This window comes from Heterocephalus glaber, unplaced genomic scaffold (assembly GCF_053883595.1).
Source record: "Heterocephalus glaber isolate CG9 unplaced genomic scaffold, H.glaber_assembly_v1.0 deba00001613, whole genome shotgun sequence".
NCBI lineage: Eukaryota > Metazoa > Chordata > Mammalia > Rodentia > Bathyergidae > Heterocephalus > Heterocephalus glaber.
In genome coordinates this window covers 22,014,644-22,042,171 of record NW_028258384.1, presented here as the reverse complement: position 1 = coordinate 22,042,171, position 27,528 = coordinate 22,014,644, and the positions used below count along the sequence as shown (strand labels likewise).

The 27,528-nt window shown below is 36.0% G+C and overlaps 1 protein-coding gene across 6 annotated transcripts in view; it reads right to left on the bottom strand.

Annotated features, from left to right (window-relative positions):
* Diaph2 (diaphanous related formin 2) overlaps nt 1-27,528 on the bottom strand; it is a 979,330-nt gene that overhangs the window by 194,770 nt on the left and 757,032 nt on the right. For 5 of the 6 annotated variants that reach the window (XM_021247648.2, XM_021247646.2, XM_021247647.2 and 2 more), the window contains one exon: nt 11,099-11,194. In XM_021247648.2, coding sequence (XP_021103307.1) covers nt 11,099-11,194 — 96 coding nt within the window. The remainder of the gene's footprint in view (nt 1-11,098; nt 11,195-27,528) is intronic. The other variant, XM_087196779.1, reaches the window with a different exon arrangement.

Genomic DNA, 27,528 nt, shown 5'->3' with positions numbered 1-27,528 from the left:
TTTTCTCCTGTCTTTCAGATGATGTTTACAAAACACATCTTTTGATAGGAAGATATGTGAAGCTGAAACAAGAGGCTGTAAGTGTCACTCTATTTTTCCTTTGTTTCTGCTGGTAGGATTTAGGAATTCTGCCCTTTAGCTAGGATGGAGTGGAACAAACTATGATTTGTTAAAAATGATAAAGAGGTAGTAGCAGTCAAATACAAGCACAATGGACCTAAGATTAAGAGTAATGGCATATAGTTATATTTAAATTTTTAATATAAAGTTGGCATTTTTCTTTCCTTGTCAAACCTAAACATTACTGAACAGAAAGGTCATGTGAAGGTAACATACATAGGACATTTGAGTTTGCCCATTAAATAAACTCATCTTTAATGGAATCCCATTTACAGTGATGTAGAATGAAATTTCTATTTCCTTCATCCCTAAAATTCAAACTTCAGAGACAGTTTTAGGTAGAATATATTGAAAAAGCTTTTTTTGGAGATTCAACATTTTTTGATTATTGTGAAGTATTCACCAAGCCACTATCAAGAGCATATATACTAAACTGCATGCTAGATGCTAAAAGTAAATCTTAATTTTTCTGATAGTAAAATATAGTTATAATTCTTGCAGTATTTTAACACTTTGCATGATATATATCATTAAAAGAGTTGACATTGACCATAACCTTAAAAGCTTTCCTGGAAGAGGTGAGGCACTATGTTAGGTTGAAAGTATCTGGGTGCACATTTTGACAAATGTAAGAGATACTAATGAATAATCAAAGAACATGCCCACTATCCTCTTGCTTTCTTTGTTTCTTCCCCTTCCATTCCTGTCATTTTAATGGGCACCAGGATGGATTTACCAGGAGTAAGTTTCAAATTTTAATACATAGAAGTGTGGCCAAATGTGTAACAAAAATTAAGAAGTCAGGAGTATGTTCATTTATAGGTGAATCTGGATGCTTTTGGCCTCTGGGACAGCAAATTGAATGCTGAGAGGACAGGAAACACACTTTACATTTTCTTAACCATGTTTAGGAAAATAACTAATATATCAATAAGCCCATATGAGAGAAATGAAACCAGAATCAAAGAGACCAATTAGAAACATTGCTTCACTTTAATTGTAAAAGTATTTAATTTCCTAGGAAATTTTAGGTACTTAAAACAGTAGGATGAATACCTTTCAGGTCGTTTTAAGTGTAAAAGCACAGAGTGTCTTCTCACAGTAGAGTGATATTATGCACTTGACATACAGGGTCCCCATCATTTATTCCTGAATTGAAGGATTGTAAATAAGTAGGTGGTTGTGTGTGCTTAGTTTTCAACATTAGCATATTCGTGAATTGCTGACAGATTTAAAACTACCAAGGGAAAAGAACCCAAATTCCCATCAACTGATGAATGGATAAAGAAGATGTATTTTTTAATACAATAGAGTACTACTCATCCATAAAGAAGGATAAACTTGAGACATTTATAGCTAAATGAATGCACCTAGAGACTATATTCTTAAGTGAAATAAATCAGAAGCACATGTGTAAATATGACATTGTTTCTCTGGTGTGAGAAACTAAAAGTGTAAAAAAGGACCAAAATGTATAACAGATAATGTGAAATAGAAAATGTTCAAATGGGAAGGGGCACTAGGAAAGTGGGAGGGAGGGGGGAGGAAGAAAGGAAGAAAGGGAAATGAGAAAAAAAGATAAAATAGAAACAAAGCTTTTGTAAATAAGGAGAGGAAGAAGAGTTGAAGAGAGGGGAGAGGAATGGGAAACAAAAGATATATCATGTACAGGTACAGATTTCATATGATAAATATGATCATTATGTAAATCCAAACTGTACCAATAAACTTAATTAAAAATAATAAAACAACCAAGAGAAAGTTATTGCTGCATAAAATTGCTTGCCCTAACTTCTCCCATATTACAATATCTAAAGAAAGCCTGCTGTAATCATGTTCTTATAAAAAACAACTGGAATTGACCTTATCTCCCACTGTCCTGCAGAGATCACCAATGAAGAAATGTGCAGCAGAGTTGATTATATTGTGTTAGGAGAACAGACAACCAAAAATGATTGAAATTTCTATAGAGAACATCATCACCGCTTACTTAGAACAATTCTGCACACAAATGGGGCATAAATGGCCTGTGTTCAATTTATTTACTAGCTGTCAAAGAATGATGAAGCATAGACTACATAACAATCTTCTGTTTGTAGTTTTCTTAATGCAAACCTAAATCTTATTAATCAATACATGGGTATGTTTGTTCCAAAAGTAAAATTTAATTTTCATTAAGAAATGAAATAAAATGAAAAAAGAAACAAAAATGATATAATTAATACAGTTACACACTTCAACCTAAGAGCCTATGAAGTGATAAAAAAGACTAAGTGGTTTCAAAAATTAATAACATTTTAGAACTCAATGCAATCTGACATCTACCCTTGTCTCACCTTTCCCCCACCCCACCCCCATACACTCTCCTAAAACTGCTTTTGCTAAGGTCATCATAAATTTCTGATAGTTAATTCCAATGGATTCTTTTCCTCCTTATATTATTGGTACTTTCAGATACATGTGATGCTATTAAGCTCTTTCTCTTCGAAAAGCTGCACTCCTTGGCTTTTGTGATATTCACACTAACTTTTTTCTCCCTGTACCTTCATAGTCATCCTCTTAATGCTCTCTCTTATGCACTCTGGTTTCCAAACTAGTCCCATAAATTGGTGGTTTTCAATTTTTGTGGCACATTAAAATCACCTGAATAACTTTTAAAGTAGACTATTGACCAGATTCCAGCCCTATTGGTTCAGAGAGAAGTTGTGGATGTATTTTTTAGAAGTGATTCCAGAGTGTGGCCAGGGTTGAGAACCACTGCCATAAAGGATTTCCTGGGGTTCTACTTTTGATCTACTACTCTATTTGTTCTCCCTGCTTTATCTTACCCACTTTCATATTTTTAATGATCACTTAATTCTTGGTGTCTTCTCCAAGACTCCTGGCATTCAATCTCTGGTTATTGTTAAGAGATAACGAAGTTAACTCACACTGTTGAGAACACTAAGTGGCTGACTAGGGAGTTATTTATTTTCCTCTTCCTCAACATCTCCTTTTCTCTCAAGAGAATACCTTATGTACTATAACTCTCCCACTCAAGAAACTCACTATTTGGAAATCAGTTAATTCTAAAGTTGACAAAATTTTGTGAAGATGATCCCATAGTTTTTGCTGCCTTTCCCACCTTGCCCCCTTCCCTGCTCCTACACAATTAACTCAAAATGTCTCTCTTCTACCTTTAACATATTCTTTCTCTACAACCCAAAAATGATCATTTTTAACTTATGTGAGTAGAACTCTTTTAGATGGAAATCAACCACACATCACACAATGGTTGAGCATGTGCTTTATTCACTTCAAAGTAGTAGGTATGCTAAAGTTTTAGTTATATCACGAAGTATATGCTCAATAAATATAACTGAATCAAGGGGGGGAATACTTTGAAGTAAAAGTGGACATAATAATTAATTATTGGCAATTCCATGTAAGATCTTTTAAAGTGTTTAAAGTTTCTAGTCAGAATCTCTAAAAGACATAATTTATCTTTTCATTATAACTTTCTTCAAATGTCAGCATTCAAGGTACAAAAGACAGTTTGGTTTCTTTAACCCATTAGGGCCTGGCCCTTGGCCCTCACATTTTTACTGAAACTACTTGAAAAAAAAGCGAATTATTACTCATGAGTTTGTGAATCCATTAGTCTATTTTCAGTGGTCATTTTATATAACTTTCTGCAGAATATGACCCTGTTGACTATTTCTGTATTCTGAAATTCTATACTTGGTCTTCTAGGTACTGCTCTTTACTGCTTCTCTTTTTACTTTTCTGACCATTTTCCCCTCATTCCTATGTTGATTCCTATATTTGCCTCTTATATACTATAAGTCCCAAATGTACTATCCTTAACCTTTGTTTACTTACTTGAAATGTTCTTCCTGGGTGATCCAAGGTTTCAATGGCCATATATGTGCATATATCCCCAAAATCTTTATCACTAGCTCAATTCCTCTTGCTTGTGTATATTTGTGTGTGTGTGTAATCATGTAATCCTGTAATCCTGTATTTAAAAATCTTTTTGTATCTTCACTGCAACAAACATTTTATCATTGCCATTGCACCCTTTTATATCTCCATCATGTATATTTGCCATTTCCTTTATCTAAAATCTATTCCTCAAACTACTATTCTTCCTTCAAAACACAGCTCAAATGATACTTTGTGAAAACTTTTTCTTAAATTTGCTAGACAGCTAGTTGCTTTTTTAGCACTTTCTGTACACTTATATTTATATTGTATATAATTCTATTGGCTCTGCAAAAATATTCAAAAGACAATAGTATCTACACTAAACATGTACAGACACTTTTTCCTTATCATTATTTCTTACCATTACTACCTAAACAATATAACTATTTACGTAGTATTAGGTATAAGTAATCTAGGGATAAAGTACACAAAAGAATATTATAGGTCATATGCAAATACTTCACATCCATAGAATTTGGTGCCCACTTAGGGTCTGTATGTTTTCCGCATGAAATTTTTGAGTTCTTGAAGTCAAGACCCACCTTTTATCCATCTTTTCATTCTAGGACCCTGGCACTGTTATCTAGCCGCCAGTATTTGATCAATAAATATTATTTGGAAGAATGCTATACTTTAGATTGCCTATTCGCTTGTTAAGTTTTAGCTAGATTTTAACTTCACAATACACTATAATGAATGTACTATGGACTAAATATAGTTAGGTGGGCTAGTGTAAGATTCTAACATTTATAAAAAGAGTGAGAACATGTGGAAGACAACTCATCTTGAAAGAAAAAAGAAGTAAACAGTTTAGAATGAATGACTAACTTGATTTAGTCATAATAGAACAATAACAAGCCAATGTCCCAACAGACCTTATTCATCAAGGAATAAGGATGATAATGAGTACTACATGGGGTCTAACATGGACTTATTTTTGGACCTTGCATAATGGAGCCACATCCTAAAAGATTAGGAAGGATATAATTTAAAGATGAAAATTGTTTCTCTAAAAAATATCTGTCAGACTGAGACATAAGCAACACAAGTTGGTACACAGGTAGAATGCCACCCTAAAAGGACAAACCCACCCCACCCCCCGCCCCAACGGACATACACACACTTTGCCTATGACCACTGGCAAGCTCTGGGACCATGAAGGCACAAGTGTTTCAGCTGCTACAGCAAAGAGAAGGCATAAAAATATATGATATTATAGGTGGGAGTGGAGGAACACTAGCGTGTGCTTGTTTCTGCTTGCAAAATACCACCTGAGAGCTTCCATGAATGCTTTAGAGATTCCTTACAGCAGCTAAGGTCCTGAATGTGTATGAGGACTTGAGAGACAGCAAAATTTGGGTTTTGTTATTTATGTGAGACAGAGAGGCCTGGGGAAATGTGAGTTTTGTTTTTAGCAATATTATTTTTCTCAAATATTTAGGTTTTTTTCCTCTGCTGTGTAACATTATTTCTTGTCCCCTATTTGTTCTCAAATGGTATATCATACCTTCTCATTTATACTGTAATCTTGCTGATACATAAAACAAAGATCATGTGTCTCTCGAGTTTCATTTGTTTTTTCAGATTTGGTTTTCTTGGTTACTCTGTGTGGTTCTCAAACCAAAATACATTTACTCTATCTCTTGATTTTGTTTCTTCATAATGCTCCTATGAGTTTTATTAATATCTAGAACTATATATCAAAATCTAGTCATAGCCAAAATAGCTAAGTTACATATCTATGTATTGTTGAGAAGCCCATTTATATTTACTTACATTGGACAAAGAAAGAAGTCGAGTTGCTTATGGGAACAGGAGAAAGCTCTAAGTATCTATACCTATTTAGTAATAAAACAAATCTGGGACTGTGTATTTATATTTTAAGTGTGTTTTTCACTTCTGTGAGGTTTCTATGTGCTTCTTCTCCTCCAAAGCTTACTTGTGATTTTATACTGGCAAAGTCAATACTGATGGGCAGGTCTATCCAAAGTGTATCATAAACATATGGAATTTATTACTTTAACTGGTAGCAAATGCAAAGAACATCAATAAAGATCTAGAAAAAAATCATAGATGATAGATCAATACTAGATTTTTAAGGAAGAAAGAAAAATCCTTTTCATCCACCAAACTTCTAGAAAGGATAGTCTATATTCTAGGGACACAAAGGAGAGGAGTTGGGGGAAGTTCCTCTAGCTTCAGTGTTACTGCAGAAGATAGAATATTCCATTATAATTTGATTACATAGTTTATATTCATATTTTCCAAAATAGTATGGGAGCTCCCTGAGGCAAGTATACTGCTTGGTTTTTCAATTTCAGTAATGAAACCAGTATAAGGCAACAAGGAAGCATGCAATAAAAGTATTTCCCTATACTTTCACCATTTCCTCACTACACAGCTCATACATTTTGGTTACATACAATATTGAAATGATGTTCACTGAAATCTAAAAGAATATTGAAAGTAATATTGCTTATTACAATATTGAAAGAATGTTTCTTAAATCACTAGAAAACTCCCAAATGGAAAACCATTGGTCTTTATCCTTTTTGATTCTACTACAGAATATGTCATTGTTGAAAATGCCTTTCTTGCCTTCTTAAAGATCCTTCTCTCTTTGCTTTTAGGATAAATGTCTGGATTCTTTTCCTAATTCTCTAACTGTTCTTTGTCTATCTTCTTTGCAAGCTCTGCTTTTAGCACTTAAATGAAACCGTTTTCAAGTTTCTATCTTTGAATCTTTTTTCCTTAATAGTCCCTTCTAATAATCTTTTCATTTCCACACTATAACAGAATTCTCAAGAAGCTAAACCTTTTGTGTTGAAAACTATATTCCTGGGGCCAGGGATTTAGCCCAGTGTCACCACACCTGCCTCACAAGCGCAAGGTCCTGATTTCAATCCCGAGGACCAAAGAAAAGAAAACTATATTCCTATTTCTAAGAACAATCAGGACATCTTGATTTCAACATTATGTTACCACTTCTAGTTAAACTTGCCCAGAACAGAATTTATCTTCTCATCTACTATCATCACTCCTTTTCCTGATCTTAATAGTTGAGTAACCTAACTGTCCTTCTAGTCAATCAAACTCAAAAGCCTGCAGTTATTTTTGACTCCAGGCTATTCCTCTTCCCCTAAATTATCTCCTTTGACTAAAAATATGGCAGCAGACTCTTAATTCATCATTTACACTCATGTAGCATAAATGTCCTAATGCACATCTTTGATCATATTTTTACTGCTTAAAAACCTTGATTACGCCTATAATCCTAGCAGTTGGGAGGCTGGGGGAGAAGTATGGCAAGTTTGAGGCCAGCCTAGACTACATAGCAACTTGAGGGCTGTCCTGGTCTTTTCATAGAACTGTTTTTATATTTTCTTTATTAATACCTACTTGTATTACATTAAAATTAGAAAAAGAAACAAAACTAAAAAACAAAAACAAACCAAAAATCCTCCCCAAAACAAGCAAACCTTCATTAGATTCACATTGCCTAAAGAACTATATGCTAATATCTTAGTTTCCCATTCTAGTACTTCATGATGTGGTGCCCATTTATTTTTCCAGAATTATTTTCATATTTTTACAATTTATATACCCTCTTTGCTTCCTTACAGCATTATTTGATATTGCCAAAAAATGCTTTGTATTTTCCTTCGTCTGTTTTTATGACATTTCATTTGACAAGAAGGCTACTAAGGAAATCTCTTCCCATCTTGAAAAACCTTTTCCTCCATGATTATTTTTCTGATGCATCCAAGAAGGTATGTTGGTATGTTAGCTCCCTCCTATGAACTTACATAGTATGTTATTAACATTGTGTTTGATAGCTTTTATCTTCTGCCTTATTCTGTAATCTTTTAGTACTCTATAATTCTCACAAAACACAAGATTTTTATAAATAAGAAAATCTTATTTAATTTATTTTTGCATCCTTCATCATGTCTAGCATAGTGCTTTTTCACAGAACAGATGTATAATAAATTAATGAACAATTAGGGGCTCATTACCTAATCTGAGTTTGACATCATCAAAGCCTATGATCTGTATTAATATTCAGCCAGTATATACCAATACAACTAGAGTGGCTGTTCATTGCCTATGCACATTCGGACTCACTGGAGCTTATACTAGTTATTAATATTTTAATATCAATCCTGATTTGATAGTATCTCTCGAAATGTCTTGTGGTGCTCTTAAATGAAACAGCACACTCAGCTGAATGGGCCAGAATAATTGGGAGTCCATTCTGATTTAACTAATGTAATGCTTTTAGGTACAGGTTACAGGCTTAATATGAGAGTTTTTAATTTAAGCAGCTGATCATATTATTTATTAACATTTGATTTTCTAATGAAAAATACCAACTACTACCTCATTTTGTTTAAATACCAGGTTCAAAGTAGTGCAATTAGAAAAGCAGTGGTAGAGCTCTACATTTTACCATCATTTCCATCTGTAAACAATGACAATGGAGGTGGCAAGCAGAACAGTACATCATTGAGGTTTTTGGTTGACTCTGATTTGAAATTTTGAGGGAGGCTATTTCCTTTCCTTGGGAAGAAATAGCATTCTTTATTATTTTACTTTTCTGCTTTATCTCATCATGTTGAACTGGAGGTTATTAGAAAGAGCAAGGATTCCAGTGTTGAACAGGGAAATGCAACCAAATCAAGGAGATCTTGGAAAGGAACCAAATCAGGTAAGAAAGTGCAAACAATAGGGGACTACCAGGAAAAGATGGTCTAGTTAGGAAAAGTCAAGAAAAAGGAAGAAATTTGTAACAGTCCCTGCCTCTGCTTTTTCTAGAAGGTTTTTGGCAAATTTGTAAACTGTGCCTTCTATTCCCTCTCTCTCACTTTCAGTTCTACTTATGTACCAGGTGCCAAATTAATTATTGCCATTGTTTGACTGCTAACTTCTTTTTATCTCTGCTACTACTTTCTGGATACTTGCTTTGGTTGTTGTTACTTAGAATGACAGCTACAGCTAAGCAGACTACAAATCAAAGGTGATCCCAATTTAGATGATTGGAATTAGTACTCTAAATTTATTCAGTTTGTGAATGTATTCTTGGTGTTTCACAGTTGACAACACTATTTTCCCTTGAGTATCAAACTCACAAAATCCCCATGGGATATTTCCTCCCAAATTAGTCTTTCTAGAATGACTATGAGGTGTGAGACTTATCAGGCAGGGAAAGTGCCTATTTTTAAAATTAACAGAGTAGAACAATTATGGTAGTTGTTTTATGGCCCATAATAATATGCTTTTACTTATCAACTGCTTAACAAAGAGCCGAATTGCTATAAAGAGGATTTCAGTTAACATTTCACTATTACTGCTCTGAAAGTTCAAGTAAAAGCAGCAAAGATTTTTAATCTCTTTAAGAGTTGTAAGTATGTAGAATATTCTCATTTTACAGATAAACACTGAGGATAGGTGAAATAACAGCCTCATAGCTGTAGATTAGTAGTGCTCCTACCATTTTGCCATGCAACATTACTTTTAAAAATTATTAGGAATATATAAAGATTTTTATTATCTCTTCTCCAGTTTTCTATTCTTTTTGTAGGCCATCATCAATGTCCTCATGTACATATAAAGCAGTCTATAACAAAAACAATTCTCTCCTCTCAACCAAATCTTACTTTTAAGCTAATCTCCACAGACCATCCATGAAGGGCAAAGATAGAATGTTATCTATCCATTGCCCATCAGGATTCACCCAAATGTGAGAAAGGTGAACAAAACTTATTTTGGTTTGTGTTATGAATTTCACCACTACCAAAAGCTTTCTGGACAACTCTGTAATGGATTCTATTTCTCTCACTGGTTTATTTGATTTTAATGATGTTGAGAAATACTAATTTCCATTTTACTAATATATGATAACTTCTTGCCCACATACAAAATATTTTTGAAGTACAGGCTATTCAATCAAATCTTACTGATTTAAATTGTGTTTACATATTTGTTATTAATCTTCCTTTTTTTCATTTACTTGTCCATATAGTTTTACAGTCCATGAAAAAGACTTTTAAAATCAATATACGTGACTTAATTCTCTATTTCAGGAAAGATAGACACTGAAAATAGAAAACCTAATGTGGAAGAGGTGGACAGTTAAGCCTACTTGGATTATCCTGAGAGAAGCTATTATTTATCTCAACCATAGTGAATGCATGGATAAGGAGTGCAATTTTCTAGTTCCACTTGCACAAGGAGGGTTGTTTTGCTTCTTTTCTGTTTTTTTTTCTCCTTGAGATCAGTTTTCATAGTGTTACTTTATCTGTTATTAATCAAATACACACATAAAAATGTGTTCCACTGCTTTATTTTTCAGAATCTTGTATTATCAGTGTCTCTCCTTTTATGAACAAGCCTAATAGATAATAGTCTGCATTGCAAAACCAAAATGTTCTAAGAAAGGCATTGTCTAAGTTTCCTTACTTATGGATAGCTAATATGACATCCTTGGGGCCAAGTATTTTTAATGATTTAATTACACTTATGATTTTAAACTACCTTTCATTTAAACCATATGTTTATATAATAACAATTAAAAAGTATTTAATAGTTTCCGGGCGTGGTGGTGCATGCCTGTCATCCTAGCACTTGGGAGGCTGAGGCGGGAGGATTACCATGAGTTCCAGACCAGCCTGGGCTACATAGTGAGTTCAAGGGCAGCCTGAACTACCTAGCAAGACCCTGTCTCAAAAACAAACAAACAAACAAAATTTAATAGTAAACACAGTGTGAGTCTATATTTCTGATTTTGCAAAGTGTACATTTATTTGAAAATATATTTACCATGTTCAAACTTGCAATCATGTAGATGTAGAAGCCTGCTGAAATTTCACACATGACCTGAGTGAGAGCAACCATTAAGGTCTTCATGTGACTGTTTCTTTATCTTTCTGGATTACCATTTTTTTAATGTAGGAGGTTCTTGGCTCTGAACATTATCATTTTATAAGACTATGTGAGATAGAATTAGTATTACCTGGATTCCTTGGAATCCGCTTTCTTCGGTCTCGGAAGGCTGCACCGGACTGTAGGGCTTCTAGGAGATTATCCATCACCCCGGTCTCATCACCTTCTAGAGGAAGACAGAAAGAGGAATTAATCTTGGAGCAATTAAAAGTGAAACTTCAGGAAAATAAAGGAAAAAACTGTCAGCCCTAAATTAAAGATATACCTCTGTTTTAACATAATGGGGCCTGTCAGTTTTTGGCATCACAGCTACTTGGCTCATTGTGCAACATTAAGCAAAATTCATGCCAATCCCACTGTTCTCTCAATTTAAAGACCTTGTCTTTTTTATTATTGATGACAGGCTCAGGGTGCAAATAAATAGTAGCTGATCAGCTGCTGCTGCCTTACTGTTAAGATTTTTATAAGATATTCCTAAGCAAAAAAAACCACTGACCCAGCTTAATGCAATCAACATGCAGGGTGTGATTTCATGAAGCAAATTTATACAAGGTTAAATACTGATTGTATTAATACCTCCAGCATTCAATCATCATCTGCAATTATCTCAAAAGACACTATTTGCAAAATACATTTGCATGCAATTCTTACCTAGTCCACATCCCTTACTTATTTTGAAATTCTGACAATGTATTAAAAAAAGGTGACCACATCATCTGAAAGGCTACATTTTACGTTTGAGTGATATCAGCCAAAGTCTTATTCCCTTTTTAGATTGCTGTTGTGTGCCTAAACTTTTCTTGCAGTAAGGTAAAATGCTAGGAAGCCAGGAACAGATTACTCAAAAAATGTTCATGAAAATTCCTAACAGAAAAAAGAAAATTCCTAAGAGAAACAGCATTTAAAACATTTCTTACTTAGGCTAGGGATTTAGCTCTGTGGTGCCGCTGCCTGCCTTGCAAGTGCAAGGTCCCATGTTCGATCTCCTGTACCAAAACCAACCAAACAAGAAAAGTCTATGTAAATAAGGAAGGGTGGAGGGGGTGAGGGGCACACACAGGTAGTGGGGGAAAAGAAATGAAAACCAAGGTACATCATGTACAGGTACAAGCACCCAATGATAAATGTAAACGTATTGTATACCTAAAATGTACCAATAAAGGAATTTAAGGGAAAAAAAACATTTCTTACCCTTATCTTTGACAATTCTGGCTATAAGACACATTTTTAAGATTTATTAGAGAATGTATCTCAAGGTGTCAATTACTAGAAATTCTACTAAGGTGTGGATGATCCACAGGGAGTTGAGCCTTCTTATCCCAACTGGCCTAACTGATGAAAGGGAACCCTAACTATGTTCTCTGCTTTGAGCTGTAGCTAAATGTGTGGGTCTGAGGATGAGGATATTTATAGGTAAGAGGGTTAAGAAGGGAGAAGTGAGAAGACATTATTTGATAGTAGTTAACCCAAGGTTAAATTTAAATCCTACTTCGTCTAAAGAATTAACCACAAGGTATCATATCACAGAAAAAAATTCTCTATGGTCAAGAACAAGCTAAAATCTTTTTTATTTTTTTAAAATTCTTTTATTGGTACATTTTGGGTATACAATACATTTACATTTATCATTGGGTGTTTGTACCTGTACATGATGTACCTTGGTTCTTATTTTTTTCCCCATTCCCTGTCCTCCCTTCCTCCCTCCACCCTTCTCTATTTATATAGCTTTCGTTTCCATTTTTTTTCTTTTCTCATAATTTTTCTTTTCCGTTCCTTCCTTTCCCCTTCCCCTCCCACCACCCCTACATCTTTGGACCTTTTCTTATTTCAAATTATCAATTATTCATTTTAATCATTTTAATCCTTATTTACACTTTCAGTTTCTCACACTAGAGAAACTATTTGGTATTTACACATGTATGTCCTATTTATTTCACTTAAGAGTATCGCCTCAATATTAAAATCTTTTTGATTATGCTTTTCACTTGACTTGAGACTTCCTCAATGCCACAATAATTTATTCTTTTAAAAATAAACTCTCTAAGACAGGATAGTGAATAAAAATGAAAGGAAACACAGAAGTTCTCAGGTACAGAAGTAGGTAAACACAAAAGGAAAAGAGCCAAGGTGACTAAATAATGAAAGAGGATTGTGCATTTAATAGTAAGGTCGCTGCCACATCTGAACTATCATCAATTATCTGCTCTTTTTGTATTTATTTTTGTTTATTAGGTACATGTACTCAGCATATCTTAATTCTTTTTATTCCCCTTCTCTCCCCCTATCTCGGCCCTATCTCTGTGTCCAAACCCCCTTCCCACATTTTTGTTTCATTTATTTAGTTCATCTTTGTGATACATAATGTTTACACTCATTGTGGGTAGTTGGTAGATGTATATTACACATCTCAACTCTTTCCATGACACCCCATTTCTTGGTCCCCTTCCCATTTGCAAAAGATTTATGTTTCTACTTATTTTTATCTGTCTTTTATTTTGGTCTTTATTTATACTTTGGGTTTTTCACATGAAGAAACCATATTGTATTTAAGCTTATGGGTCTGATTTATTTCACTTAACATTATATTTTTAAGTTGCATCCATACTGCTCTTTTCAACAACAAAAAAAGAGTAACTGAAAGTGGATGGGCATGGTTAGCATGGTTATAATGTACTTGGGAGAATTAAATTTTAAGCAGTGTATGCTTTACATTTGTTATATCTTGTCAGTTAGGAATAATGAAACTTCAGCATCATAAAGCTGGTGTATAGAGGGGCTCCAGATCAGTCAGACAGTTAAGACTATACCCCTTTTTTATCTTTGTGCTGCTGGGGATGAACTCAGGGCCTTGCGCTTGCTAGGCAAGTGGTCCACCATTGAGATACATCCTCAACCTAAAGACTGCCATCTTGGTTTGACAACTAAACAACAGAAGTTGAAATTAACAAGGCAGTGGTACCCAGATCATACTTCTATTGTAAGCATCTGAACATGATCTTAAAGCCAGCACTGTTTAATAAGTATATTATGCAGGTGACAAGCGAGCAGACAGGTGAGCACTTCAGGTGAGTGGAGCCCCCACCCCACCTCCCAGCAATGAGCAAGCAGATGGGTGAGGACTTCAGCCTCCTGGAGGCCCCACCTCACCTCCCAGCTCCAAGTGGAGCTGCGTGAGCACTTGCAGCACCACACCAGCGCCTCCCCCCGCCCCACCCCCAGCCTCTCGTTGTGTTAATACCTGATTCAACAGTGCAGAGGCACAAGGAGTCATAAAAGCTATTGTTCTGAGCTCCAGAGCATAGAGCAGAAGTGAACAACAGAAAGAGGGCCTCTCTCAGGATCCTTGATGAAAATTGAAGCCCACAGGAAAAGTGAAGAGAATCTCTGCAATAAAGGCACACCAGACCACTGTACTTGGTTAGTTGGAGGGATCATCACCTGCCATGAGAACCTGGACTGTCTAATGGGAAGGGCAGCTGGAACCTGCAGTAGAACCTTGCAGGGTTCAACCCTACAAGAGGGCAGGGAGCTCAACTTGGGCCTTGCAGTCAGAAATCAGCCTGAATCTCAGGGGACTGCTACTGGCTTGCTGAGACAAATTGAATTATATCTGCACACTGCTATCCACGTTGTCTATTGTGACAGCAGAGACATACCCTGAAGGAGACCCTTCATTTTTATTTGTTATTCTCAAAATTATTATTTTTCTCTTATTTTTAATTTTTAATTTTTATTTATTTTCTACTCAAATTTTTCTTTCTTTTTCTTTTCTTTCTCTCACTCTCTCACTCTCCCACATTGTTCTTCATCTCCCTTTTTGTTCCTGTTCTGGCCCTAATTTGGATTACTTCTTTATTTTTCTTTTCTTCTCTTTTTCCTTCTCTTGATTATCATTAGCTTTAAAGGAAAGTAAATACAGTTTCTAGCCTCCCTACTGCTGTTAGGTTGTTCTATTCTCATCTTTGTTCTTTCATTCTGTCTTTTTCTCTTGTCTTCAACAGTTTCCTAGAGTTTGCATGTTCTTGCTCTGTACTGTGGCTTCACTGCTAACCTTTCCCTATCCTTCTGCCTATCTATCACTACTCCTCAACTCTTTCTGAGTCCCCATCCTGAAGGGTAAAGTGGCTACATTGAAGAGTTTATTCACTATAAACATATTTTGGGTTGGCCCTTGATTTTGATTTAATTCACACAATTAAAGGTGATAGATTAGTAACTACCACAAATTGTTATTTTCTAAGCTCTGCTTGATGCTACTGTGTTGCTGATTGTATCACTTGGGCTAAGGTGTTGTGCTTGATTGAATCAGTCCTTCCTGGTATAATGAAAATGAGATAGCTTCAGAGTCATGAGAGACTCAAAACCCAAAGACTAGCTATATGTGGAAGACACCTCTGAGAAGCAACCATTCCTTAAGGGTTCTAAATACAAGCAATAAAGATACTTACAATAAGCAATATCGAAGTATCAACCCAGGAATTAAACCAAGGACAGTACCAACAACAAAAACAGAAATGAGAAGACATTTAAGGAAGGCACAAACCCAGACTTTCAGCCCATCAAAGGCAAATTCTGGGGGAAATGAGGTAGAAAAGTCTGATAATCAAACACTTGGATACCCTGAACTGATAGCACAGGAAGTAACAAAACAGATGAATGAGGCTCTAGAAAAATTCAACACAGAAATAATTTCCCAGATAACTACAGAAATGGTGAGAAGAATGAAAGATATGATTAGAAACTCTAGAACAGAAACAGATTAAAAAAATACATGATGGAAACCGTGAATGCCTAACATAGGAAAGAAACGGAATCCAGGAAAGAGATTCAAACAGATATCCAGGAGATTACAAACTCTATTGAAAGCCTACACAGCAGACTGAGGCAATCTGAAGACAGAATATCAGATATAGAAGACAGGATGGCAGTCAGCGACCATGAAAAGAGAGATCGTTTAAAAACAGTAAGGGACCATGAGAAATCAATCCAAAAGCTCCTAGATGACACAGAGAAGAATAATATAAGACCGATAGGAGTCCATGAAAAAGCAGGAGAGAGAAAGTACAAATGACATAAAAAAAACTGTTTACAGAAAAAATAACAGAAAACTTCCCAAACAGAGCAAAATAATTTGACATACAGATAAGTAAGGCATGCAGGACTCCAACTAGCCATGATCAAAAAAAATCTGCACTTAGACATATAATAATCAAGATCCCGGCAACCCAACAGAAGAACAAAATCCTACAAGCAATTAGAGAAAAGAAACAAATAACATGCAAAGGAAAGCCCATCAGAATCACAGCAGACTTTTCAACACAAACCTGCAAGTCAAGGAGAGCCTGGAGTGAGGTACTTCAAGCCCTAAAAGTAAAGAACCTCCAACCTAGACTGATGTATCCTGCAAAACTATCTTTCAAAATTGATGGGGGAAATAAGATACTTCCATGACAAAGAATACCTGAGAAACTTCATGAATACCAAACCAGTACTTCAAACAATTCTAAACAATATCCTAGGAAAAGACAATGAAGGTCACAAGTCCAGGAGGCCCAACAGAGCAAATTCGCCAGGAAAGGCAAGAAATTAAAGGGAGAGGGGGAAAAATAAAAAATAAAAGAGCCAACAACAGGAAAATAACATGACAAGTATAAGTCAATACATAGCAGCTATAACCATCAATGTTAATGGCCTCAATTAATCAATCAAAAGAAATAAACTGGAAGAATGGATTAAAAAGCAAAATCCAACAATATGCTATATACAAGAAACACACGTAACTCAAAAAGAAATTCATAGACTGAAAGTAAAAGGATAGAAAACAGTTCTCCATGCGACACGAACCCGGAAAAAAGCAGGGGTAGCTAACTTATTTGCAGACAAAGTAAATTTCAAACCAAAACTAATTAAGAGAGACAAAGAAGGTCACTACATCCTTGTAAAGAGAACAATCCAAGAGGAAGAGATGACAAACATAAATATTTATGCACCAAACACTAATGCCCCTAACCATACAAAACAAATATTAGGGTACACGAAAAACCAAATAAGCACTAATATAATTATAGTGGAGGACTTCAATACCCCACTATCACAAATAGATCATCTAGACAAAAATCAACAATGAAATACTAGAACTGAACCAAGCTTTTGAACAAATGGACTTAATAGACGTCTACAGAGTGTTCCACCCCACAAAATCAGAATATACATTCTTTCTGGCTGCACATGGGTCATTCTCCAAAATGGACCACACACTAGTTCATAGAACATGTTTAAGTACATGCAAAGGAACTGAAGCTATCAGGTGTATATTATCAGACCATAGTGCAATTAAACTGGAGATCAATAGCGTAAGAAACTGCAAGAACTTCACAAACATATGGAAATTGAATACCACTCTACTGAACAACCAATGGGTCACAGAAGAAATTAAAGAAGAAATTAGACAGTTTTACAAATAAATGATAATACCAATACAACATACTGGAATCTGTGGGACACAATGAAAGCAGTTCTACGAGGGAAATTCACAGCAGTGAATACCCACACTAGGAAAACAGAGGGAGCTCAAATAAACAACCTAATGCTGAACCTTAAGCTCCTAGAAAAAGAAGAGCAAGACAAAGCCAAAGCTCGTACAAGGGAGGAAATTATAAAGAGCAGAGCAGAAATTAATGCAATGGAGACTAAGACAACAATACAAAAAAAATCAACAAATTGACCAGTTGGTTTTTCAAAAGAATAAATAAAATCAATAAACCCTTAGCCAACCTTATCAAAAAAAGGAAAAAAACTCTCAAATACATGCAATTAGGAATGAAAAAGTTGAAGTCACAACAGTTCCAGCAGAAATCCAGAGGATTATCAATACCTAATTTGAGAACCTGTACTCTAATAAAATGGAAGACATTGGCATAGGAAAGTACTTTATGAACAAATCCTCAGTAGCATGGGAACTAGCACAAAGAATCAACAACTGGGATCTCATCTTATTAAAAAGCTTCTGCACTGCAAGAGAAACCACCAACAGAGCTCAGAGACAACTTACAATGTGGGAAAAAGTTTTTAGCAGCTGTTCCTCAGACAAAGGTCTAGTATCTAGAATATATAAAGAACTTAAAAAAATCAGACCCCCCAAATATAAAGACCCAATTCCAAAATGGGTGTCTGAAATGAACAGACCTTTCTAAGACAAAGAAGTAAAAGCAGCAAGTAAACATATAAAAAAATGTTCAACATCACTGGTCATTGGAGAGATGCAGATGAAAGCAATGCTGAGATTCCAAGAATAGCTGCTATCAAGAAATCAATCAATAACAAATGCTGGTGGAGGTGTGGCGAGAAAGTGTGCACTCCAACCAATGGAGAGCAGACTGGTGCTACAACTGTGGAAATCAGTATGGAGACACCTCAAAGAACTAGGACTAGTGGTCCCCATTTGACCCAGCTATTCCCCTGCTGGGTATCTTCCCAAAAGAATGAAATGAATCATACTACAGTGATATATGTGCACCTATCTTTATAGCACCACAGTTTGTAATAGCTAAAGCTTGGAAACAGCCCAAGTGCCCATCAACTGGAGACTGAATAAAGAAGATGTGGGGTTTTTTATATATAAAATGGAGTACTACTCAGCCATAAAGAATGAGAAACTAGAGACATTTATAGCTAAATGGATGCACATTGAGGCCATATTCTTAAGTGAAATAAATAGGACACACATGTGAAAATACCGAATAGTTTCTCTGGTGTGAAAAACTAAAAGTGTAAATAAGAATCAAAATGTATAACTGATATTGTAAAATAGGCAGAAAATGTCTAAAGGAATAGGGGAAGTGTGGGGGAAGGGGAAAGGAAAGAAGGGAAAATAAAAAATATGAGAATAGGGAAAACATGGAAACGAAGTCTTTGTAAATAGGGAAGGGTGGAGGGGGTGAGGGGAGGGCAGGGGAATGGGGAAAAAATAAGAACCAAGATACATCATGTAAAGATACAAGATCCCAATGATGAATATAACGGTATTGTATACCTAAAATGTACCAATGAACAAAATGGAAAAATTAATAAATAAATACATGTATATTGGTTTCTTAAAAATAAACATATAATGCAATGCAAGCCACATCATTTTAAATATTCTACCAATTATAGTAAAAATTTTTAAACATGGGATATTGCTCTAATATGTTAAATATTTAACCAAATATATTTAAAATCATGTTGTATTTTATATTTTTTATCAGACAAAGTCTTAGAAATGTAGTATATATTTTTTTGCACACCTCATTTTAGACTAACTGTATTAGATGCTTAATGGGCATATGTGACTCATGGCTACTGTACTGTACGGAAAACCTATAAGCAACAGGAAATGTCCAATTAGATTTATGCTTTAGAAAGACTTGTCAGGTAGCATTGTAAAGGACATGAAGAGAGAAGGCAGAGAAATTTTTAGGAGCACAGCATAATTATCTAAGTAGCACATAAAGGACTGAACTTATGGGAAAGCAGAGAGAATGGAAAGGACGGACATTTTCAAATTATTAATGCCAGCAATATGACTTGACTCGGGGTAGAAGAGATTAAGTAGGAGGGAAGGAATCCAGATGACCAGGGAAAAACAAGTTTGACCAAATGTGATGACCCATTTGAAATACCTAGGAAATATCTACATAGGGATAATAGGTAGAAAGCTGGAAATATGGGTATGAAACCCAGGAGTGAAGACTGGGAAAAGCTGAATATTTGAGTATCATTGGAAAATGGATGAGATCACCCCAAGAATGTGTATTAGACAGAGGATGAGGAGAAGAACATGCAATTCGAGAGGACTCTAAGTTTTAAAAAAGATTTTGGAAATTTTTAATTGACAAGCAAAAATTATATATATTTATGGTATATGACATATTGTGATACATATATACATTGTAAAATGGCCAAATAAAAATATTTAACATAGGCATTTCATCACATACTTAAAGTTATTTTGTGGTAAAAACACTTAAAATCTACTTTCTTAACAATTTTCAAGTATTATATGTTGTTATTACCTGTAGTCACCATGATGTACAACAGACATCTTGTGTGTATCAGTCTTGTCTAAGTAAAATTACTGTTCTTTGACCAACATCTTCCTAATCCTCCCATCCGCTGGAGAACCACAATTTTTACCAGGGAATCAGGAAATGCAAAAGTGCTAACATACTGAAGAATTTTCAGAGATATATTACTATAGATAAGAGAAAACAAGAGAACAAGGGCATTTTACATGGCCTTGTAAAATGGTAACTATAAAGAGTATTTCGGAAAAGGAATATATGTAATCGAGTGAACAGAGCAGAATACAAAGCAGTATATATTTAAAGAATTTAAATACGGTTTACATAAAGTAAATGCAAACAAAAATTTTTATTGCATGACATTATGAATCTTTCATTAAAATTCTTTAATGAAATTATATTGAGATTAGACTAAAAAGATGGAAAAATATGACCAAGTCAAGATAATAAAGGAATTCATTTAAAAATAAATCCCTCGAATCAGCCCGCTGCAGACAGACAGGTCTGTGCACGCCCTACCGAGATCCTGAGTCGCGCAGAAGACACCAAATCACCCTGCTGCAGACAGGCAGCCACCTGATTCCACACTACAAAGACACAGAGGACACCAGACCACCAGACCAAGATACTGAGTCTCACTGTTCCTGGCCCAGAGGTAGGGGCATCTGAGCCGTCGTCCCACTGCTCCTGGTCCAGAGGATGGGGCTTCCCGGTCACCATCCCTCCCGCTGCTCCCAGCCCAGAGGAAAGGGCTTTTGGGCCACCTTCTGTCCCGCTGCTCCTGGCCCAGAGGAAGGGGCTTCCGGGCCACGATCCTTCCCTCCCACCACTCCCGGCCCAGAGGGAGGGGCTTCTGAGCCACCATCCCACTGCTCCTGGTCCAGAGGAAGGGGCTTCCCGGCCACCAACCCTCCTGCTGCTCCCAGCCCACAGGAAAGGGCTTTTGGGTCTCCATCCCTACCGCTGCTCCCGGCCCCTGTCCCACCTCACCCAGCTCAGAGGAGGTAATCTGTGCAGGCGCTAACAGCCTCCCACCCCAGTTGAAATGAGAAAACACATAAATAAGTCTCAAAACCAGACTTCCAGATCACATACAGCAACCACAAAGGGAAATGAGATGGAACACTCTGATACTCAACCACCTGGACCCACTGAACTGGCAACAAAAGGGGATCTGGAAAAAAGGAAATCAGAAATAATTTCTCACATAACAGGAGAAATTGTGCCCCTAGTGCAAGACATGATTAATAAATCTAGAGAGGAGCTCAGGAACATGATGGAATCCCAACATAAGAAACAAATGGAAACCATAAAACAGATGTAGATAGATTTCCAGGACATGAAAAACTCCATTGAAAGTCTACACAGCAGAATGAGCCAGTGTGAGGACAGAATTTCAGATATAGAAGATAAGATTGCAATTAGTGACCAGGAAAAGAAAAATTGCTTCAAAATTATAAGGGAACATGAGAAATCAATCCAGCAGCTGCTACATGATGCAAAAAAGAATAACATAAGACTGATTGGGCTCAATGAAGAAACAGGAGAGAGTGCAGATGACATAAAAAAATCTCTTCACAGAAATAATGGCAGAAAACTTCCCAAGCAGGGCAAAGAGCTTGACATACAGATAAGTGAGGCATATAGGACTCCAAATAGCCTTCATCAAAAAAAATCTACACATAGGCATATAATTGTTAAGATTCAAGAAACTCAACAGAAGAACAAAGTTCTCCAAGCACTCAGAGAAAAGAAACAAATCACATACACAGGAAAGACCATCAGAATCACAACAGACTTCTCAACACAAACAACCAAGGCAAGAAGAGCTTGGAGTGACATATTCCAAGCCCTAAAAGAAAACAGCCTCCAACCTGGATTGAAGTACCCTGCAAAACTATCTTTCAAAATGGATGGAGAAATAAGATGCTTTCATGACAAAGCGCACCTTAGGAACTTCGTGAACACCAAACCAGCACTCCAAAGAATTTTACACAATATCCTAGGAATAGACATTGAGGATCACAACCCCAGGAAGCAAAGCAGAATGAACCCATCTGGCATGACAAGAAATTAAATGTAAAGGGGGAGAACCCAACAAAAAGAAAAAGTCATGGCAATGACAAGTCAATATGTTTCAGTTATAACCATCAACATTAATGGTCTCAATTCACCAATCAGAAGAAATAGACTGGAAGAATGGGTCAAGAAGCAAAATCCAACAATATGCTGCATACAAGAAGCACACTTCATTCAAAAGGAAACTCATGGACTGAAAGTTAAAGGGTGGAAAACAATACTCCTTGCCACAGGAAGCCCAAAAAAAGCAGGAGTAGCTATCCTCTTTGGAGATCAAGAAGATTTCAAACCAATACTGGTTAAGAGAGATGAAGAAGGACACTACACTACATTGTTGTAAAGGGAAGAATCCAAGAGGAAGACATGACAATCATAAATATCTATGCACCAAACACTAGTGCACCCAACTATACAAAACAAATACTAATGGACATGAAAAGTCATATATGCACTAATACAATTGTAGTGGGGGACCTCAACACCCCACTGTCACAAATAGATAGATCAACTAGACTAAAAATAAGTAATGAAATCCTAGAACTCAATCGAACTCTTGAACAAATGAACTTAACAGATGTTTACAGAGTGTTCCACCCCACAAAATCAGAATACACATTCTGCTCAGCGTCACATGGGTCATTCTCCAAAATAGACCACATACTCACACATAGAACATGTTTAAGTAAGTGCAAAGCAATTGAAGTTATCCCCTGTATATTATCAGACCATAGTGCGATGAAATTGGAGATCCATAGAAAAAGAAACTCAAAAAATTTCATAAACATGTGGAAATTAAACAACACACTTCTGAATAACCAATGGGTCACAGAGGAAATTAAAGAACAAATCAGACAGTTCCTTCAATTAAATGACAATGACAATACAACATATCGGCATCTATGGGACACAATGAAAGCAGTCTTATGAGGGAAATTCATAGCAGTGAATACGCATATTAAGAAAACAGAACGAGCCCAATTAAACAACCTGATGCTGAACCTCAAGCTTCAAGAAAAAGAAGAGCAGGACAACCCCAAAGCTCATACAAGGGAGGAAAATATAAAGATCAGAGGAGAAATCAATGCAAGGGACACTAAGAGAACGATACAAAAAAATCAATGAAGCCAAAAGTTGGTTCTTCGAAAGAATCAACAAAACTGACAAACCTTTAGTTAACCTTGTCAGAAAAAGGAAAGAAAAGGCGCAAATCCATGCAATTAAAAATGAAAAGGATGAAATTACAACAGACCCGGCAGAAATCCAGAAGATCATCAATACCACTTCCAGAACTTATACGCCAATAAGATGGACAACACAGAAGAAATGGACAGATTCCTAGATACATATGAATTACCAAAGTTGAACAAAGAAGACCTAAAAATACTGAACAACCCAATATCAACCAATGAAATTGAAAATGTAATTAAAAACTTATCAACTAAGAAAAGCCCGGGCCCTGATGGCTTCACTGCTGAATTCTACAAGACCTTTAGAGAGGAACTGCTGCCACTACTGTTTAAAATCTTCAGTGAAATTGAAAGGGAAGCAATACTCCCAAATTCATTCCTGGAAGCAAGCATCACCTTGATCATCAAAGCAGAGAATGACCCAACTGAAAAAGAGAACTATAGGCCAATCTCACTAATGAACATAGATGCAAAAATCCTTAATAAGATACTGGCAAACAGAATGCAGAAGATCATCAAGAAGATCATACACCCTGATCAAGTAGGATTCATGCCAGGGATGCAGGGATGGTTCAATATACGAAAATCAATTAATGTAATACACTATATCAATAGAGCCAAGGACAAAAACCATATGATTATCTCCATAGATGCAGAAAAAGCATTTGACAAAATCCAACATGCATTTATGATAAAAACCCTACCAAAAATTGGAATAGATGGTCTCTACCTCAAACTGATAGAAGCCATCTATGAAAAACCAACAGCCAATATCATACTAAATGGTCAAAAACTGAAATCCTTCATACTAAAATCAGGAACAAGACAAGGATGTCCACTATCACCACTCTTGTTCAATATAGTTCTGGAAACATTAGCCATGGCAATTAGACAAGAGAAAGAAATAAAAGGAATAAAGATAGGAAATGAAGAAGTCAAATTGTCATTATTTGCAGATGACATGATACTCTATATAGAGGACCCCAAGAACTCCACCAAAAGTCTTCTAGACTTAATAACCAAATTCAGTCAAGTAGCTGGTTACAAGGTCAACACACAAAAATCAATAGCTTTCCTCTACATGAATGACAGACTCACTGAGAGAGAAATAGGGCAAATAATTCCTTTCACAATAGCATCCAAAAAACTGAAATACCTAGGAATCAACCTAATGAAAGAAATCAAAGACCTCTTCTCTGAAAACTATGGTACTCTGAAAAGAGAGGTTGAAGATGATATCAGAAAATGGACAGACATCCCCTGCTCCTGGGTAGGAAGGATTAATATAGTGAAAATGGCCATACTTCCAAAACTGCTATATAGATTTAATGCAATTCCAATTGAGATCCCAGCAGCATACTTCATAGACCTTGAGAAAACAATCCAAAAATTACTTTGGAACTAGAAGAGACCCAGAATAGCAAAAGCAATTCTAAGGTAACAGAGACATGGCAGGGGGTGTCACCATCCCCAACCTGCAACTATACTTCAAAGCTACTGTGATAAAAACAGCATGGTACTGGCAAAGAAACAGACTTGAGGACCAGTGGAACAGATTAGAAGATGCAGAAACAACACCAGACACACTCAGCCATCTCATCTTCGACAAAGGAGCCAAACACCCTCACTGGAGGAAAGATAGCCTCTTTAATAAATGGTGTTGGAAAAATTGGGCTTCAACTTGCCAAAGATTAAAACTAGACCTAAATCTCTCACCATGCACTAAACTAAAATCAAAATGGATTAAAGATCTAAATATTAAAATAGAAACTCTGAACCAGTTGGAACAGAGGTTAGGTAGAACCCTTGAAGACATCGGTGTAGGAAAAGACTTTATGAACAAAACCTCAGTTGCCCGTGAACTAGGCCAAACAGTCAACAAATGGGGTCTCTTCTTATTAAAAAGCTTCTGCACAGCAAGAGAAACCACCAGCAGTGTGAAGATACAACACACAATGCGGGAAAAAATCTTCACCTGCTCTCCCTCAGACAAAGGTCTACTATCTCAAATCTATAAAGAACTTAAAAAGATTAGACCTCCCAAATTTAAAGACCCAATCCAAAAATGGGCATCTGAAATGAACAGACATTTCTCAGACAAAGAAGTAGAAATAGCAAATAAATACATGAAAAAATGTTCAACCTCCCTTGTCATTCAAGAGATGCAAATGAAAACAATGCTGAGATTCCACTTCAGTCCAGGAAGAATGGCTGCTATCATGAAATCAACCAATAACAAACGCTGGCGGGGCTGTGGGGAAAGAGGAACCCTGCTCCCCTGCTGGTGGGAGTGTAGACTGGTGCAACCACTGTGGAAATCAGTATGGAGATACCTCAAAGAACTAGGACTGGAAGTTCCATTTGACCCCGCTATTCCACTGCTGGGGATCTTCCCCAAAGAATTAAAAGAATCATACCACAGTGATATATGTGCACCCATGTTCATAGCAGCACAGTTTGTAATAGCTAAAACTTGGAAACAGCCCAAATGCCCATCAACTGGAGAGTGGATAAAGAAAATGTGGGTTTTTTATAAAATGGAGTACGACTCAGCTATAAAAAATTAGAAATTAGAGACATTCATAGCTAAGTGGATGCACACTGAGGCGATACTCTTAAGTGAAATAAATAGGACACACATGTGTAAATACTGAATAGTTTCTCTGGTGTGAGAAACTGAAAGTGTAAATAAGAACTAAATATATAATAGGTCATGTGAAATAGGAAGAAAAGGGGCAAAAGGGAAGGAAGTGGGATGGCTAGGGGAAAGGATAGAAGGGAATGGGATTAATATGAGAAAATGGAAAAATAGGAACAAAATCTTTGTAAATAGGGAGGACTGGAGGGGTTGAAGGGAGGGCTGGGCAAGGGTGAAAAATAAGAACCAAGAGAGATTATGGAAAGGTACAAATTTCCAATGAGGAATGTCATTATATTGTATACCTAAAATGTACCAATGATTAGAATGAATAATCGATAATGTAAAATAGGAAGAAAAGGTCCAAAGGGGTAGTGGTAGTGGGAGGGGCAGGGGAAAGGAAAGAAGGGAAAGGAAAAAATGCTGAGAAACGGAAAAAATGGAAATAAAGTCTTTGTAAATAGGGAAGGGTGGAGGGCGTGAAGGGAGGGCTAGGAATGGGGAAAAAATAAGAACCAAGATGCATTATATACAGGTACAATTCCCAATGAGAAATGTAATTGTGTTTTATACCTACAATGTACCAATAAAAGAATTTAATACAAAAAAATGCCCCAAAAACAAACAAACAAACAAACAAACAAAAAATAAATCCCTTTGTTTAATTTAATGAGTGCCACCTGGCAGTGCTTATTAAAATATTACCATACTAGATCAGTGTTTCTCAGACTTTTTTGTTGTTGGATTATCATTCTTTCATTCCTGGGGCCCTTTTAGACATCTTTTTTTCCTATTGCACCTCACTGTCAAAATTTAACAGCATAGATATATTTTGTAGGGTCACAAACCACTGCAGTATCTAGGATCTTTTCTCTATCCACCTTTCCAAGAAGCAATATTCATTCATATGATTTTGCCTCTGAGAATGCAAATGTTAGATGGTTCTGCTAAAAAAAAAAGTCTTTATAAGCCTCATATATGTATTAAAGAAGAAACATGTAGGTTTTAGTGCATTAGTGCTGGGAATACAGGTATGCACTACCACACCCAGCTTCAAAGTTTTATGAATATATATTTTAAGAGCAATTTCTATTTCAGTGAATCTTCCTAAAAATAAGTGGAAGCCAACAAGGTCATCTGAATAATGTTATCCTTCATTCTGAATGAATTTTTGTGAAATTTGGCCTATGAGTGAATTGAATGAGGTTCATACTTACAAGTTTTAAATTCATAGAACCATGAATTCTTAGATGTAATTAGTAATGAGTTGCTCTTTTTGACCAAGTTTAAACTCAAGAATAAAGTCTTTTAAATCTTTTCATGGTGAGAAAGAAAATAACTTTATTGGGCACATACAGAAAATATATAGTTTCTTACATCTTATAATATCTATTATCTAATATCGTTTACTGAGTGAAAGAATATAAAGGGGGAAATTTGGTAAATGTTTTTAGCCACTAAAATTATAATATATGGGCATGGCTGAAAGTAACAATTCAGAGACCACTTTACAGCCTTTCATCCCAAAATTAGT